The following is a 15,757-nucleotide window of genomic DNA, read 5'->3' on the forward strand; positions in this document are numbered from 1 at the left end:
TGGAGTTTGTAAAATTTATATTCCCCACTCCTCCTTCAGTGCCTCTCTTCTTACCCTTGCCATGAGCATTGGAAACTAGAGTTGGTTGAAAAATTTTTGTTGAATCTTTTTTCAACAAAAATAGCTTTTCAATTAACAAAAAAATATCAATTTTGTAGAAAACGGATATTTTTCAGTTTTTGGATGCTGAAAACTAGGAAAAAATGGTTTGATGTTTTGATTTTGTTGATGAAAATCTGAAAATATCCAAAGGACAATTTTGATGAAAACTTTTTGTTTTTGTTAAATTCCAGTTTTCCCACAGATTTCCCTCCTTCCGTGCCCCCACTGACCAGGTCTATTAGAAATCAAAGTCTGCTTCTCTGCAAAGTCCCCTTTCCCTGGGGGAAAAATTCATCCCCTCCCTCTACTCTCTACTCTGACTTTGCACAATTATGTTTCTTGTTAGCTGCTAACATCTGTGTTAAAGATAAAGTAATTCTCCTTGGTAATTCCATAAAGCATGAACTCATATTAAAGGGTATTCCTGTTTCTATTTGCGTAAGACCCTGAAGACTTTCCATGTGATTTCAATCTCCTTGAGTGGAGTAAAATTGGGAGCATAAAAAGAGTGAGAGCCTGAGATGCAGGGGAGACAAAAAAAAAAAAAAACATGACTTTTCAGTGTTAATATGAAATCAGGAGAGAGCACCATTTTGTGCAAACCTATAATCTAAGTATTCAAGGTACTTATAATCAGCAATAAGGATTTTATTCCATTCACTTTCATTAGTACTGTAGCATCATCTAAGTATAATCTCTCACCACCTAGTGAATTCAAACAGTAACTCACATTATCACAAATACTTCCTTGGGAAAAAAAGCCTTCTCTCTCAGCAGTAATACTAGAACTCCACATTTAACGTAGAAAGTGTCTTTGAATTTTGTGGATGGAGCCTAGCCCAAAGTCAGGGGACAGGCCAATAGAGAATGAAGCAGAGCAGCCATTTTGTCGGGGGCTGGTCGGACAACCCGAGTGAACGGGGCTAAAGGATTGTGACTTAGTCCAAAGTATGTGAGGGGGAGACTGAAGCCTGTGCGCTCCAGAGGGATGTGCTGTGGGGCAATATGGAACTTGGATGATTTTTGTTTATGTTCCAGTGTTACCTGCTATTGTTTATGTGATTTTTTAAATAATATTTTCAGTCTGGTCACCTGAGACCCCATCTTGCTGAACTTATTGAGGTAAATTAATTTAATTTGGACCTGAGGGCTGCACGTCCATGAAGTGGTAACTATCACTTCTCTGAACCTCAGGATGAGAAGAGAGACCATAGCCTCTCGTCAAGGGGAGCAAGGTTACAGGAGGAGCATTACACATAGTAATTCAAATCGTTTACATCTTAAAAGTCACAAATACAAATACAGTATAAATTAACTAATGGGAAAAGCAGTCTGGGCTGCATCCTGCCCTCCAGTTAGACCCACAGTTGTCTGGGTGTAACTAGGGGCAAAATGTGGCCCTGGTTCTCCTTTTTATTTTCCAAATCTGCAGTAATGAAGAGCCATGTACTGGAACTCTGGATACTTGGCATTCTGGGCTGGTATCCGTTTACTTTTATCTTGCTTTGGTTGGACTTTTTCTTATATAATGTTGGACTAACTTGTTTTGTAACTCTTTCATAAGACTTAGACTTTTGCAACTCCTGGTTACTGCTTCCCTCACAGGCAAAGGCAAACATAGGAGTTTCTGCTGTGTAAGGACCACATACCTTCTGAGGTTTACTTTAGGAGTCTAATTGCACAGCTAGAGCGTCAGACCTAATGCAATCTGTCACCACAGGGAGGTAAAGCAGTATCTTTCTGTGCAGGTGTGGGAAAAATTAATCCATGAACAAATCATAGGGTTTAAGCACTAATAGACTCCATAATGTTAACTCCAAAAATGTTACAGATTAATAAATTCAGGCAGAATTAATACAGCTAAACCAATCTCTATCATCAGTTGTAGTGTGGTTGTACTCTAGAAGTGCAAGTGAACACAGCAAACAATTTACAAAGAGAGGTGAACTGCAATTATTTACTCATGGGAAAATAACATCAGGGACAGTGACTTCTGACACTTCATTTTTTGGGTGACAAGTAATGCAAAGTGCCCTACCTGTCCACCGCCACACCACTGGACATCTTTTGCAGGGCATCCTTTGTAGTTGACCATATACACATCATAGAATCACAATGACTGCTTTTGATCAAGTATGTGAGGTGCATGGTAGTTGCTAGATGTATAAACAGACAGACCCAAGACCAAAATGTGGATCTGAACTTACCACCTGGCGACTACTCTTGTAATGAGACAAACCAAAACCTCAAACTATCACCGAACTTTTGGAAAGTTGAAAACAAGATTTGAACTCTAATGCTTACACCAACAGGGAATAAAGCAGTGAAGTCCATATATTGAACCAAAGACATCCACTGTATCTTTCTATTATCACATTCACTCGCAGCCTGAAAACCTTTTTTACATCTGGGAGTTGGCCTACTTAAATAGCAAAACCAGGATTCTTAATGCAGAATAGAATATTTTTACCATATCAGGGTAGAAATGTAGAATGAAGCAAAGTGGGAAAATAACCATCCTTATGGCCATAGCATTGCATGCTATTGACAGTAATTAGGAAAGAGCAACAGCATTATACATCTATTATAAGCCTGGTTTATATATAAAAACATAAGAATGGCCATACTGGGTCAGACCAAAGATCCATCCAGCTCAGTATCCTGTCTACCGACAGTGGCCAATGTCAAGTGCCCCAGAGGGAGTGAACCTAATGGATAATGGTCAAGTGATCTCTCTCCTGTCATCCATTTCCACCCTCTGACAAACAGAGCGTAGAAACACCATTCCTTACCCATCCTGGCTAATAGCCATAAATGGATTTAACCTCCGTGAATTTATCTAGTTCTCTTTTAAACCTTGTTATAGTCCTAGCCTTCACAACCTCCTCAGGCAAGGAGTTCCACAGGTTGACTGTGTGCTGTGTGAAGAACTTCCTTTTATTTGTTTTAAACCTGATTCCTATTAATTTCATTTGGTGGCCCCTAGTTCTTATATTATGGGAACAAGTAAAAAACTTTTCCTTATACACTTTCTCCACAGCACTCATGATTTTAGATACCTCTATCATATCCCCCCTTAGTCTCCTCTTTTCCAAGCTGAAAAGTCCTAGCCTCTTTAATCTCTCCTCATATGGGACCCATTCCAAACCCCTAATCATTTTAGTTGCCCTTCTCCGAACCTTTTCTAATGCCAGTATATCTTTTTTGAGATGAGAAGACCACATCTGTACGCAGTATTCAAGATGTGGGCGTACCATGGATTTATATAAGGGCAATAAGATATTCTCCATCTTATTCTCTATTCCTTTTTAAATTATTCCTAACATCCTGTTTGCTTTTTTGACTGCCGCTGCACACTGCATGGATGTCTTCAGAGAACTATCCACGATGAGTCCAAGATCTCTTTCCTGATTAGTTGTAGCTAAATTAGCCCTCATTATATTGTATGTATAGTTGGGGTTATTTTTTCCCCATGTGCAATACTTTACATTTATCCACATTAAATTTCATTTGCCATTTTATTGCCCAATCACTTAGTTTTGTGAGATCTTTTTGAAGTTCTTGACAGTCTGCGTTGGTCTTAACTATCTTGAGCAGTTTAGTATCTTCTGCTACCTCACTGTTTACCCCCTTCTCCAGATCATTTGTGAATAAGGTGAATAGGATTGGTCCTAGGACCGACCCTTGGGGAACACCACTAGTTACCTACTTCCTCCAGGAGAGAGGTCCAGACCCTACAAAAGATAGGCAGGACGTGGAACTATCAGGAAGGGATGAGGGGGGTTAGAAGTCCTGAGGTATTGCTCTTACCAGTGGTGGGAAGGTGAAAGACTGATGTTGGGGCTGCTTTTAGCCTGGATTGCCAGGACAAAAAGCAGCTGACTGGGATTGGGAGCATAGAGGGCTCTGGAATCATTTCAATATCTGTAAGTAGATGCAGCGTATTTGGGCAGCATAGCAACCACACAAACTTTTCCCAGCCCACACACAACAGGAAAGAAAAGCTTTTAAAGAAACATACATATACATATAATTTAAAAGTACTTAAATTGCCCTCTGTATACTGCATTAGAATCTTGCACAAGGAGCTGTGATGGAGGGTTGGGGTTCCTCTTGTTCATTGGAGGAAAAGAATATCTTGATATCAGAAACTTATAAATAAAACAGCAATACATGAAATGCTGAGAAATTAATATAAGAATAAGCATCAATATGGAAAGGCCATCATTGAAATGAAATGTAAGACACAACTTTCTCCAGTCTTTCTACTAATTGTAAATTAGAATCCCCTTAATATTCAGTTGCTGGCTGGGTTCCTCCATGTCTGGCCCTTTCTGGTATGCTACTTAAATATAGAAGGTGCTATCAAAGATGAGAAAAATATTGTTCATTCTTAATCTATCAATATTAGGTGCACCAGACGCTACTGTGTCATATATGTGCATGGGTGTCATATATATGCATGTAATAATAAATAAATAATACAAAATAATAATAGAGAAATAGATGGAAAAGGTTAATCAATACTTTGGGAAGATTTGTGAAATGTTACACAGTTTCTCAATGCTGCTACTGATAATCTTGCTTTACTACCACTGGCAGGAAGCCAGTAGCTGCATAGATGCAATACTTCTTTCTAAGGCATCTTTCATTGTTAACATTTAATTTTACCATTAAATAATGCTATTTGGCCTAGTTACAAGCAAGTATGCACATAGATCACGGAAAGCCCAAGTACGAGGCCTGAATAATATCTAATTTGACCTTTTTATACAATTAATGGGAAAGTGGTCAGATCCTGCCAGCTTTGTAAATTACTTTGGATTGTCACCAAAAGTGAAACAGGATTGTTCCTCCATAACCTACTTTAATCTATACACTGGAGACCAGAAATTGAAATAGTTTCTGTAAGTACAATTGGACTCCTCCCACTATGAGTCTTTTTGAACTAATCAAGATCATTTTAAACATACTTGGACTTAATGTTCTAAGTCTGTCAACTAATCAAATAAAATATCACTACCATGAAATGGAACAAATCCAGGACTCTGGAAAAAAAACACACACAAAATGTATATGTAACCCTCTGCCCGTTAGAGTTGGCAGCAACAAGAGCCGGGTTCAGTATCTAGGGGTTCCATTTCAATAACACAATGTAAAACCGACTCAAGCCCGCACCCAGTGACCTGGGACAATTACATACCACCCCCCTGGGTGCCTCCAAGAGGCAATACTTCCCCTCTCGCAAGCACAGAGTCTGAGTGTAGCAAAAGCCTTTTAATAAAAGAGGGAAACATTGCGGCATTATGTTGGGGAAACACCACAAACTGGATTCATAACACAAACCATGGGCAAAAGACCCCCCCCCCCGTAATTTTGGCAGTGTCCTTTTCCCGTCAGGGTCTTAAGTCTAGCAACCCAATTGTCACCCCCACCCATAGTTTGTCCTTGGTCAATGCAGCCCCCAGAGCTCGGAAGTTCATCTGCAGAGTTTACCTCCCAGCCTGGGTGGAAGTGGGGGGAGGTATGGGGGACAGCTTACATGCTGCTCAGGTCAACGGCCGATTGCCATGCCTCTTCGCGGTGTTCTGCTACAGTTTTCACCGCCAGCTGCTCCTCTCCACTAGCTGCCCTGCTGGCCACTCCTCTCTGCCAGCCGTCCTGCTAGCTGCTCACCAATGTGGGGGCCTGAAGACAGCCTCACTAAGAGCTGTGTTAAGTGTGTCTTCAGGCCCCCACACACACTTAACACAGCTCTTAGTGAGTTCAGCACTTTAGTAACTTTAGCTCTTTAGTGATTTCAGCTGTTTGTAGGGGGGGGGCAGTGCTGGAACAATCAGAACTACTTGCCCAAAGTAGGTCTAATGCTTAGGCCTAGGAATCAGTGATTTCAGCTCTGCAGCATGTAACAAGACTTCTGATGGAATCAAAATTAGCTCTGTTATTACACAGTGGAGAGAAGAGAGGTCAAAGTGGTGGTTAGGGCCCTCAGGAGGGACCCATACTACCAGATACATATACTTGTCCCCAGTCTCTCTCAGTTCAGTGGGCTTTGGAACCCATGTCCCTTGCCTAGCAAGTGCTACTTAGTGGAGGGCGAGTCCCTCCGTCATAAAATGCCAAGTACAGTTCTACTGTCCTTGATTCCATAATCAGGGTAACACTTTATTACTTCTGCCCCAATAACAAAGAGACTAGGGGTCCCAAAGCAGCCAAAGTGACCATTTGAGCAAATGGCCTTCATGCTAGGCGGGGTGGATGTGCCCATGCAAACGAGATCAGCCCCTGAAGTCCTTTTCCACAACTCACCACCAGATGTCAGGGTAGAGCTCATTCTGACTCTGCATACATATAGATAAAATTGGTAAACTGTTTAATGTCATGGGCTTCAGTGCTACCTTAGCACTAACTGAGGTTTGCTAATGTATCATCTGCTCATTTCAGTCAATTTTCAATAGTGGGATGAGATTATCTGAGAACATGATCAGAAGGGAATTGGAAAGGGGCTAGAAAGGAAAACAAGAAGTAGGGAAGGAGACCTGTCAGCTTCTTACACTCTTGCTGAGCTTAATTGGAATCCCTGGCAACAGACATTTTCATTTTTTGCAAACTGGGATGCCTGTCTGGAGCAATTAGATAGTGTGCTAGGACTTACATCTGGTCAGCATGAGACAGCCTCTACAATATATTCATTTCTTCAATAAGTGTCAGATTCTATTACACATATTATCTTTTAGAATATTAAAACTCATTCCATTTCCAAAGAAGGGGGCTTGATTCAGCCCTGGGATATACCAGCTTCTGTCAGTGGGCTTCAGAGCTGCTACCCCCACTAGCTGTAAGTGTACCCCAAAAATGTGCTGTGCAAAGCAAGTCTGTCTTGAGAAAGCTCCACCAGCCATAGAGTCCGAAACACAATTTAATACTACCTTTCCATGACAAAACTACTGGGATAAAGAATGGCCAAGCAGACAACACAGATTTCCTCAAGGGTGACTCTACAAGTCCCCTAAGATGGAGTAAATCAAGTCCAGGGACTCAGAATTACAGAGCTGAAGTATCATGCAATGAAGACCAAGTGGATTTTGGAGATGGAATCTCAATGCTGATGCCTACCCCTAATGGCCTCCTCAGGACAAAAGAAGAAGAAGAAGAAAAAAGGGCCAAGTTCTTAAGGAACTCAGGTCAAAAGGATGAATAATTCAGTTACACACAATTTTTTCTGATGTTGTTTGTTTCTCACAAAACACACATGGGTATTTAAGTGATAAAATCCTCTGCTCAATCAGTTTCTTCCTATTTTGTCTTCACAAACAAGATTTCAAAGTGTAGTAGTGACCCTTCCAGGCTTTGGCTAAAAAAAATAGCAATTTGCTTTGTCCTGCACTTGCAAGATTTATTATTCCAGGTCACCAAACTGTTTTGAATGAACGTTTAAATTTGGCTGCAATTTAAGAACACAATATTATTAAAACTCATTCCATTTCCAAAGAAGGGGGCTTGATTCAGCCCTGGGATATACCTTACAGTAATTTATCAGTAGGAAGACTAAAATAATTTTCTAACTTATTCATCAGAGAAAATGTAATACAGTAAATAACAGTCCTGCTCAGAATCTCACATAGCTTTTTCTTCTCCTGTTATAAAAACTAATTTGGAAGGATATAACGTTTCCCCATTATCACTGGCTTATCTTTATATTTACTACTCATTGATTCAATCACAATTTTCTAGGAGATCTGCTCATAAAGTGCTGGAATCATTGTGTCAACTTTATCACTGGTATGACTCCATTTAAGTTAGTGCCCACTAAGTGCAAAGCGAGCTAGCTGCATGTGGTTTTGGAAACTGTGGTCAGTCAGTACATTTGATTAGTTAGGGGGCATTTTCTTGCCCATGAATTCAATACGGAAACCCCTATTAGAGTCAGAATCTGCCACCCTTACTCAAGTTGAGTAGTTCTTACTTTGCAAGTAGCTCCAATGATTTCAATTTAGGTTACCAGGGTTACCAGATTGTCAACCCCTTACTCCCAACAGTGAGTGGTTACTTGTATAAGGTATTTGATTGATTTAAATAGGACTTTTGATTCACCAATGGGAATAGAGGGTTGAAAATTTGGCCTTTGGGGAGTTTGTGCAACTCACTATAAATAAGAGTGACAGAATCTGGCCCTTACCTGTGTTATGTTTAACCAGACTCTCCTGAATATAAAATGAAAAACAAAAGGAGATTTTTTGGTCAAAAATATTTTAAAGAACTAATGAAGCAAAAGTACTATACACAGATTTGAGATGATCAGAATATTAAAGTGTTGAGAGAAAAACAAGGTAAAAATGTAACCTACTGAACCTAGCCATAAAAAGAGTTGCTGGCAAATTTTTGCATTTGTGTACCAGATTTTTTTAGGCATCTATTTGGGAAGATTGCTTGTATCTCAGAAGAGGGACTAAAAATCCTTATCCACAGACTTTCAACTTGTCTGATTACACAACTCCCATTAAAATCAAATCAGTAAAAACCTTATGTTACTCTTTGAAAATGTACTTTTATCCTGCAACTCCACAGGGCTCAGATACACTGTTAGAAAAGAACCCATGATGACATAAGGATTTGATCATTTTCTATACAGCCAGAAATGAGCGTCAGTGTGATGATATAGGCTATTTCTAAGCTCCTAAGCACCAATAAGTAGTTTCCTCAAACTGCATACTTTCATGGGAAGCAGCTCAAGTAAATGGGGGCCAGTGATACTGATTTGTGAAAATTTCGTTTTTAAGTTTAAGTTCTACAAAACCTAAAAACACAGGAGTCCAAAATAAATAAGCTGGCATCTGCCACACCCCCGTCCTTCGGATTTCCCTCTTCAAATCTCACTATGGAGACATTTTTTGTACACTTAATTCCACTAAAAATGACCAGGGAATTTCAGGATGGCCACAGGTCATCTAGACCTTGGGCTGCAGAGCCAGCTAAGCTGCACATTTCTATATTTTTTCTTTTCTCCTCCCTTCCTCCTTATAGCTGAAAAATCAACATCTGTGATAGTTTATGACACTTGATAATAAGCGGCAGTACCCAGGCAACAAGTTCTGCAATATATTAATCCATTAGCCGCTGCAGGACTCTGGCTGTTGGGTACAGCTGGCCCTATGCCTGACTAATCCAATGGGTTGGCTAGTTCGTAGCTGTGGAACTATCTATGGAATTTTCTCTATTTAGGCTGCCATGAGCTGGCTTGGATGTCTTGTCCTTCTAAATGTCATTATGTCTTTGCTCATTTACTGGATGGAATAAATTCCCTATGACAAGTTCCAGAATAAGGTCCACGGGAAATTCCTAATGAGCTCCTGTGCATATTGGCTTTGTCATAGTAAATGGAGGTAGCTGCTAATGGCTATTTATCTTCCTTGCACATTTCTCTATTGCTCTAAGGGAACTGATCCAAACTCATTGAAGAGGCCCAAAAAGCCTTGCTCAGACCCTAAATTAACCTTTAAACTACATTATGTTAATACTCAATGCAATTAAGATTGGCATCTGAAAACTCATTGCAGCAAATGACATGACCCTTTGATTTGTAGTTTCTCTTCCATTGTGATGCACAATTTTTTTTCTTCCTATGGCAAAGACAACTTAAACAGTATTGGAAACAGTTATTCAAAAATAAGCAGAGATAAAATTGTTGGGTTTTTCTTCAATTTGAAAATGGCTTCTCTAGCTCTGTTGTAAATGTATTACATAATAACAGAGAACCCATGCTCTCCATGTTTTAAAATAAATCAATATTTGGGTGTTGAGTGGGAAAGCAGTACAAAAAATTGGACGTGGGATTTTTCAGTTTTCTTCCTACACTTTAGTCTCAGAATGTCAGTTTCTCTTACATTTAATCCTATTCTACTGCAACCATACACAGATCATTTTAGACATGTCTTAAAGCAATAGTGTTGTTCTGATTAGTAGCACTCATATTCAGCCTGGAAATAATCTATTTGCATGTTGTGGTTGCTGCACTGCAGCTGAACACTTCACAGTCTCAAATTAGATGGATGGCAAGGTGGATAATGCAGTCTTCAAACACAGCTATAATGTCAATGTCTTTCATTTGCATAAGTGGTGAGGATTTTGATTTGCAGCACAGAGTATTTCTAAAACTAGTTGAACTGCCCATCAGTGTCATTTCAATGAGATAATTCTTATTCTACACAGATTTATGTTAATAATAATATGAGCATTAAACCAAAACCCCATATATTCAAATACATTTTCACAGAAATTTTCTGCAACACCCTTAACTGTAAGTCCCAACAACAAGTCTCATTATGCTTGACAGCAATACAATGTTCTCTATGAAGAAGTCCCACAGCAGATGTGATGTTGAACTCATTATCTACGATAATACTTTAGGAATATAACAAATAATATGCTTCTTTTCCTGAAGGTTCATAACCCCTATTAATGCTAACATAAATCATCTATACATATCACAAGGATACTATAGGCTTGATCTGCTCTCACACTAACATAAGTCTGGGGCTAATGCCACTGAATCAGGAATAACTCCTCTAGCCCAGTACTTAAAATAGATTGAAACAAAATGGGGAACTCCTCTATGTCTTCTCATAGACAATGTACTGGCTGATCAGACTTCAGTCCTTATGTGAGACTGGATACTGCTAAGTAGAAATTCAAACTACAGCATTGCTGTTGGGATTTGTATATGCAAAGCAATGGAAGGACAAGACTAATATCCTGTAGAAGAATTGGGAGACTCCAGCCACAATGTGATTTTTTTCCCTTCTTTGTCCATTTCTAATACATGACTTTGTTATAGGACAGAGAACTGGGCTAGTAATGTTCTCACTCAAATTTATGTCACTCAGACTGTCTTTAACTTGCTCACATTATGCAGCCATTAATTATGAAAAAAGACAGCAGCTCATAGAAGGGTGGGATGGTTTAAAAATAGCCTACAAGCATTTATGCAATGACTATATGGTTTACATTAGTTTAATTTAAAAAAGGGAGGTAAGGGAGAGAATGACTTAATTGGATAGTTTTGAAACCAAATGGTTACTACAGAAATTACTCTAAAACGTAGAAAAAGGGATTTTTGTATAGGTTTTTGAACCATTCTAAAGAATTCCATAGCAAGGATATAAATCTGTATTACATTATAGGGGATGATGCAAAAAGCTCTATAGAAAGGATATTTCCTTAAGTACTGTGGCGGGGTGTGTGTGAGAGAGAGTGTGAGACAGAGAGAACTATTTGGTAAGGATAATCTGTTCAAGTTAAAGAGAACTTTAATTATCCCTTTATTCAGTTGGAAGAGGGGTAAATTTCCTAGTTAGTTCTTCAAAGTACGGTTACTTCCTTTAAAAAACCCTAGAGCAAATGAGGTTGGTTTCATGGACTCCAAACTCATTTTAAATAGTCCTGGGATGGTTTCAAAAGCAATTGTGTGGCTAAATCAAATCAGATATTTTATACTAGTATATGGCTTAAGGTAACAGTGATAGTAAAAATACCTTTAAGAAAGACAGCATGCTTCAAACATAAGTAGAGCACTTCAGGTAAAGAACATCTAAGAACTCCCCCAAAGTGCTGTTTCTTTCATGTGGGTAAGGCTGACCTTCCTTCTGTTTCTGAGCTCAAATGTAAAATAATTGCATTTCAAACTCTAAAAACAATGAACACAACAACATTTACCAACTCTCTCCACCTACTGTTAAAGTAGTCATTTAATTTGTATACATTACATCTCTTTAATGAGCACCAGCTGCTCAGTCACAAGAAAAGAGGTAGAACAAAAATCAAGTGTTCAGTATTGTGGCAAATTGCCGGCACTACTATGATGGGTCTCATGCTTTCTCTTCTTGGGGGTGTGTGTTCAGGGCACTGTTTCTTGCCCCTGAACTGGGATATTAACTGCCCCACTAGTGTCCTAGAGGAGGGGAGTGGAGAGGGAGGGACCCGGGCCCGCCCTCTACTCTGGGTCCTAGCCCAGGGGCCCTAAGGATAGCAATAAACCACTTGAACTAGCAGTTCCTTCCCCTGGGCTACTTCCCTCTCCTGCCCTTCAGCTTGTGGAGGGCTTCCTGCCCTCCCTCTGCACAAGCCAGGTGTCCATTTACCTAAGGTCTTGGTCTTCTTAGCCCACCACAGCACTTCTCCAAACTTCCCTCTGCTTCCCTCCAAACTCTTCTCTGCTCCAACTCCTTCCCCTGTCTGATTGAAGCAGGGTTTTTTTTTTATCAAGTGACAGACTTCAGGTGCTCTAATTAGCTTCAGGTGCTCTAATTAATCTATAGCACACTTTCTTCCCGCTACAGGGAATAAGGCTCCCTTCTAACCCTCTCCGGCTGCCCTCTGGCCATGCTGTATCACAGTATTTAAAGAGAAAATTGCAGAATGTTGTGTTATTTCAAAAGAAAAACCTCTTTGGCTCCAATCCTGCAGAGTCCACCTGCATAGGTCACTTAGCAGGATTGGGGCCACTGGAAGATCAGTAGAAGAATCTGCTTTTGTTTTTCCCCTTGAATGCATTCTACGTAATCAAAGTGGGATATACATATAATAAATAGCCATCTGCACTTCTAGCAAAATCCTCCATACAGTAGTGTATTTATAGTTATAGTTACTTTAGGGAATCAATATTGATATCACGGTGGGTATATACTGAATACAATTCCTTATTTACTTGTCACCCAGGTTAGTCATTTGTACATAAGAATATTAATTATTAAGCATTTCTAAGTTGCTAATCACTATAGTATTTAGGTGTCACAGATCATATCTTTGAATCACTTAAAAAGATTAGAACACAAAGCAAACACTGACTTCAAATAAGTGTTTGCCATTGTACTTCATTTATTCTAAACACCAGGATCTTTCTGCCTTTATCTATGACTGGATTACCATTGAAGAGTAATTTTAGAAACACATCAATAATCGAAATTACAGTCTTCACCTAGCTGTTTGATTTATGGATTAGATCTCTTCTGGAAAATAGCTGCATAAATGTATCTCATGATCCATTAAACTAAACAGCTAGTTGAAGATCAGTCACCTCTTACTTGTATGTGTTTGGACTAATCCAAGAAAAAAAAATCTGCTAATGACTGCCAAAGGCCCCTTGTTTTGTTTAGTTCAGACAGACTTACTCAGGGTCATATGTCCAGATGTTAAAGACCACTGAAGTGTTTTAACTTTCAGGGATTTGAATCATTCGTATAATACGCAGGTTATCAGGGAAAGAATTTGCTGTAGATTATTTTCAAAGGCAGGATGTAATTTAAAATAAAGAGTTAAGATAACATGTTCATTGGAAATCAGAGTTGTCATGAAGTTCCCCAAAATGAATTCTGTCCTGATCTTTATTAGGCATACTGCAGGTAGAGATCGTAACAGCTAGATGGCAAATATATGGCACAATTGATTTATAATTGTATTTTTATTACTAATATACTGCATGTGCGCATACACTCACACATGGGGTGATTTGTGATTGCACTTATAAGTAGAACTACATGGATTCATAGTAGTGAAATACTTTTAGTGGCTTATAATCTACAAAGAGTTGAAATATGTGTTTATATAGCAGCAAAGATATTTTTCTATATTTTGTTTATAATCAGCATTTTGGCTGTCAACTTGCGTTTTCGCTTTAATACATCTCTTCCATAGCAATAAATATAACAGCAAGCTGCAGGAAGGGCATCAGTCTTTATTTGTTATTGGATGACTTTTATTCAATAAACTTTTGGTTGCAGCACTTATGTGTTATGACACCATCCCCCAACTTGTGAAAATAAATGCCATTTCTAAAACTAAAGTCATTGTTTATTTTGTGTGTGTGTGCGTGCATGCGCATGTGCTTGCATATGTGTAAATAGAAAGAAATATGCCAACCAAGGCATACTTTTTACATTTTCTCTTTCTTTGTGCTGGCTGCTGAATGCATTCTATTCATGGATGTCAACACATCAGATCCACAAGGCTACCCATGGCTATCAACGAAAAGGGAATCAAATAAAAAGTTAAAATTGCTCTGACATGGAAAGTATCAAAGACGACAGAGGTTTGATATATCAAAAGAAAAGCAGCATTAGGGACAGTGAACTCAGAGGCAAAGTGAAAGAGAGGGAGACCTGTTTAATGAATTATTGAGACCTTTTGGTGTAAGAGGTAAATTCTATTTATGTGGCTTTCATAGTAGTGGGGAGAGGGTTTCTAAACATTCTCTATGGCTTTTTAGGGGAGACATTTTGGGTCAGAAGAGTGGTTTTGTGAAGCATGTTAAAGAGATTAGCATACAGTGTATGGTTCTGGATGAAAGGCACAATGCTGGGACAAACTGGGTCTGGGAGTCATGGACAGTGAGTCCCCATTGATCCACAAACAACAGAAGAACTGAAGAGAAGCCTCTCACCAGCTGAGCCAGTGGAAGGTGTGTAGAATCATTCTCAGCTGGAACCACACATTCTTACAAACAGTATAAGTATCAGCATATTCAAATAGAAAAGAAAGATTATTTGATCATTACCTTTATGAGAACCTGAATGTGTCCTGTGGCTTTTGAGGACTCGTAGTACCAAAAACTCATCATACAAGCTGTGCCCGACTCTTTCCACCTGGAGCTCTTCACATGGGCTTTTTCACCTCTTAGGCCTATTGGTGTAGCTTCAAGATATAGGAATGCTCCTAGAATCAAGAGTTACATGTTATGAAGAACTATTTGAGTCTTTAAAAACTCAGCAGAACTAATGCAGAGAATGTAAAGTATACCCCCTAATGCACACCCTGTATCAGCCAAATCCATTGCACGCAAATAAGAGTGGGAGATGTGCTGTGCTTTTTCCTCTGCCCATGTTACACTAGGAAGTCGGTGGGAACAAGTTAACTTTTCACTGGGGCTACACAGAAATTCTGCTGGAAGCAGTCTCTAAGGAGAAATGGGGAACTGACACGTTTTTTAGCCATCCTGGCCACATCCTCTTTTCCAAGAGCACTATGTGCTTTTCAGGCCATGTTAAATAGCAGATTTCAGAGTAGCAGCTGTGTTAGTCTGTATCCACAAAAAGAAGAACAGGAGTACTTGTGGCACCTTAGAGACTAACAAATTTATTAGAGCATAAGCTTTTGTGGACTACAGCCCACTTCTTCGGATGCATATAGAATGGAACATATATTGAGGAGATATATATACACACAGACAGAGAGCATAAACAGGTGGGAGTTGTCTTACCAACTCTGAGAGGCCAATTAATTAAGAGAAAAAAAACTTTTGAAGTGATAATCAAGCTAGCCCAGTACAGACAGTTAAGAAGTGTGAGAATACTTACAAGGGGAGATAGATTCAATGTTTGTAATGGCTCAGCCATTCCCAGTCCTTATTCAAACCGGAGTTGATTGTGTCTAGTTTGCATATCAATTCTAGCTCAGCAGTCTCTCGTTGGAGTCTGTTTTTGAAGTTTTTCTGTTGTAATATAGCCACCCGCAGGTCTGTCACTGAATTACCAGACAGGTTAAAGTGTTCTCCCACTGGTTTTTGAGTATTTTGATTCCTGATTAGGTAATCCTCAGTGGGATCAGAGGATAATGGCCTGTAGAATGTGGTGTTAGAGAGCTGTCTAGCAGCCTCCTGGTCATA

The 15,757-nt window shown here is 39.3% G+C and overlaps 1 protein-coding gene across 1 annotated transcript in view; it reads right to left on the bottom strand.

Annotated features, from left to right (window-relative positions):
• Nucleotides 1-15,757, bottom strand: part of MALRD1 (MAM and LDL receptor class A domain containing 1) — a 371,329-nt gene that overhangs the window by 175,102 nt on the left and 180,470 nt on the right. Inside the window, exon 19 of the mRNA XM_034760318.1 lies at nt 14,651-14,808. Coding sequence (XP_034616209.1) covers nt 14,651-14,808 — 158 coding nt within the window. The remainder of the gene's footprint in view (nt 1-14,650; nt 14,809-15,757) is intronic.

This window comes from Trachemys scripta, chromosome 2 (assembly GCF_013100865.1).
Source record: "Trachemys scripta elegans isolate TJP31775 chromosome 2, CAS_Tse_1.0, whole genome shotgun sequence".
In the NCBI taxonomy this organism is placed as follows: domain Eukaryota; kingdom Metazoa; phylum Chordata; order Testudines; family Emydidae; genus Trachemys; species Trachemys scripta.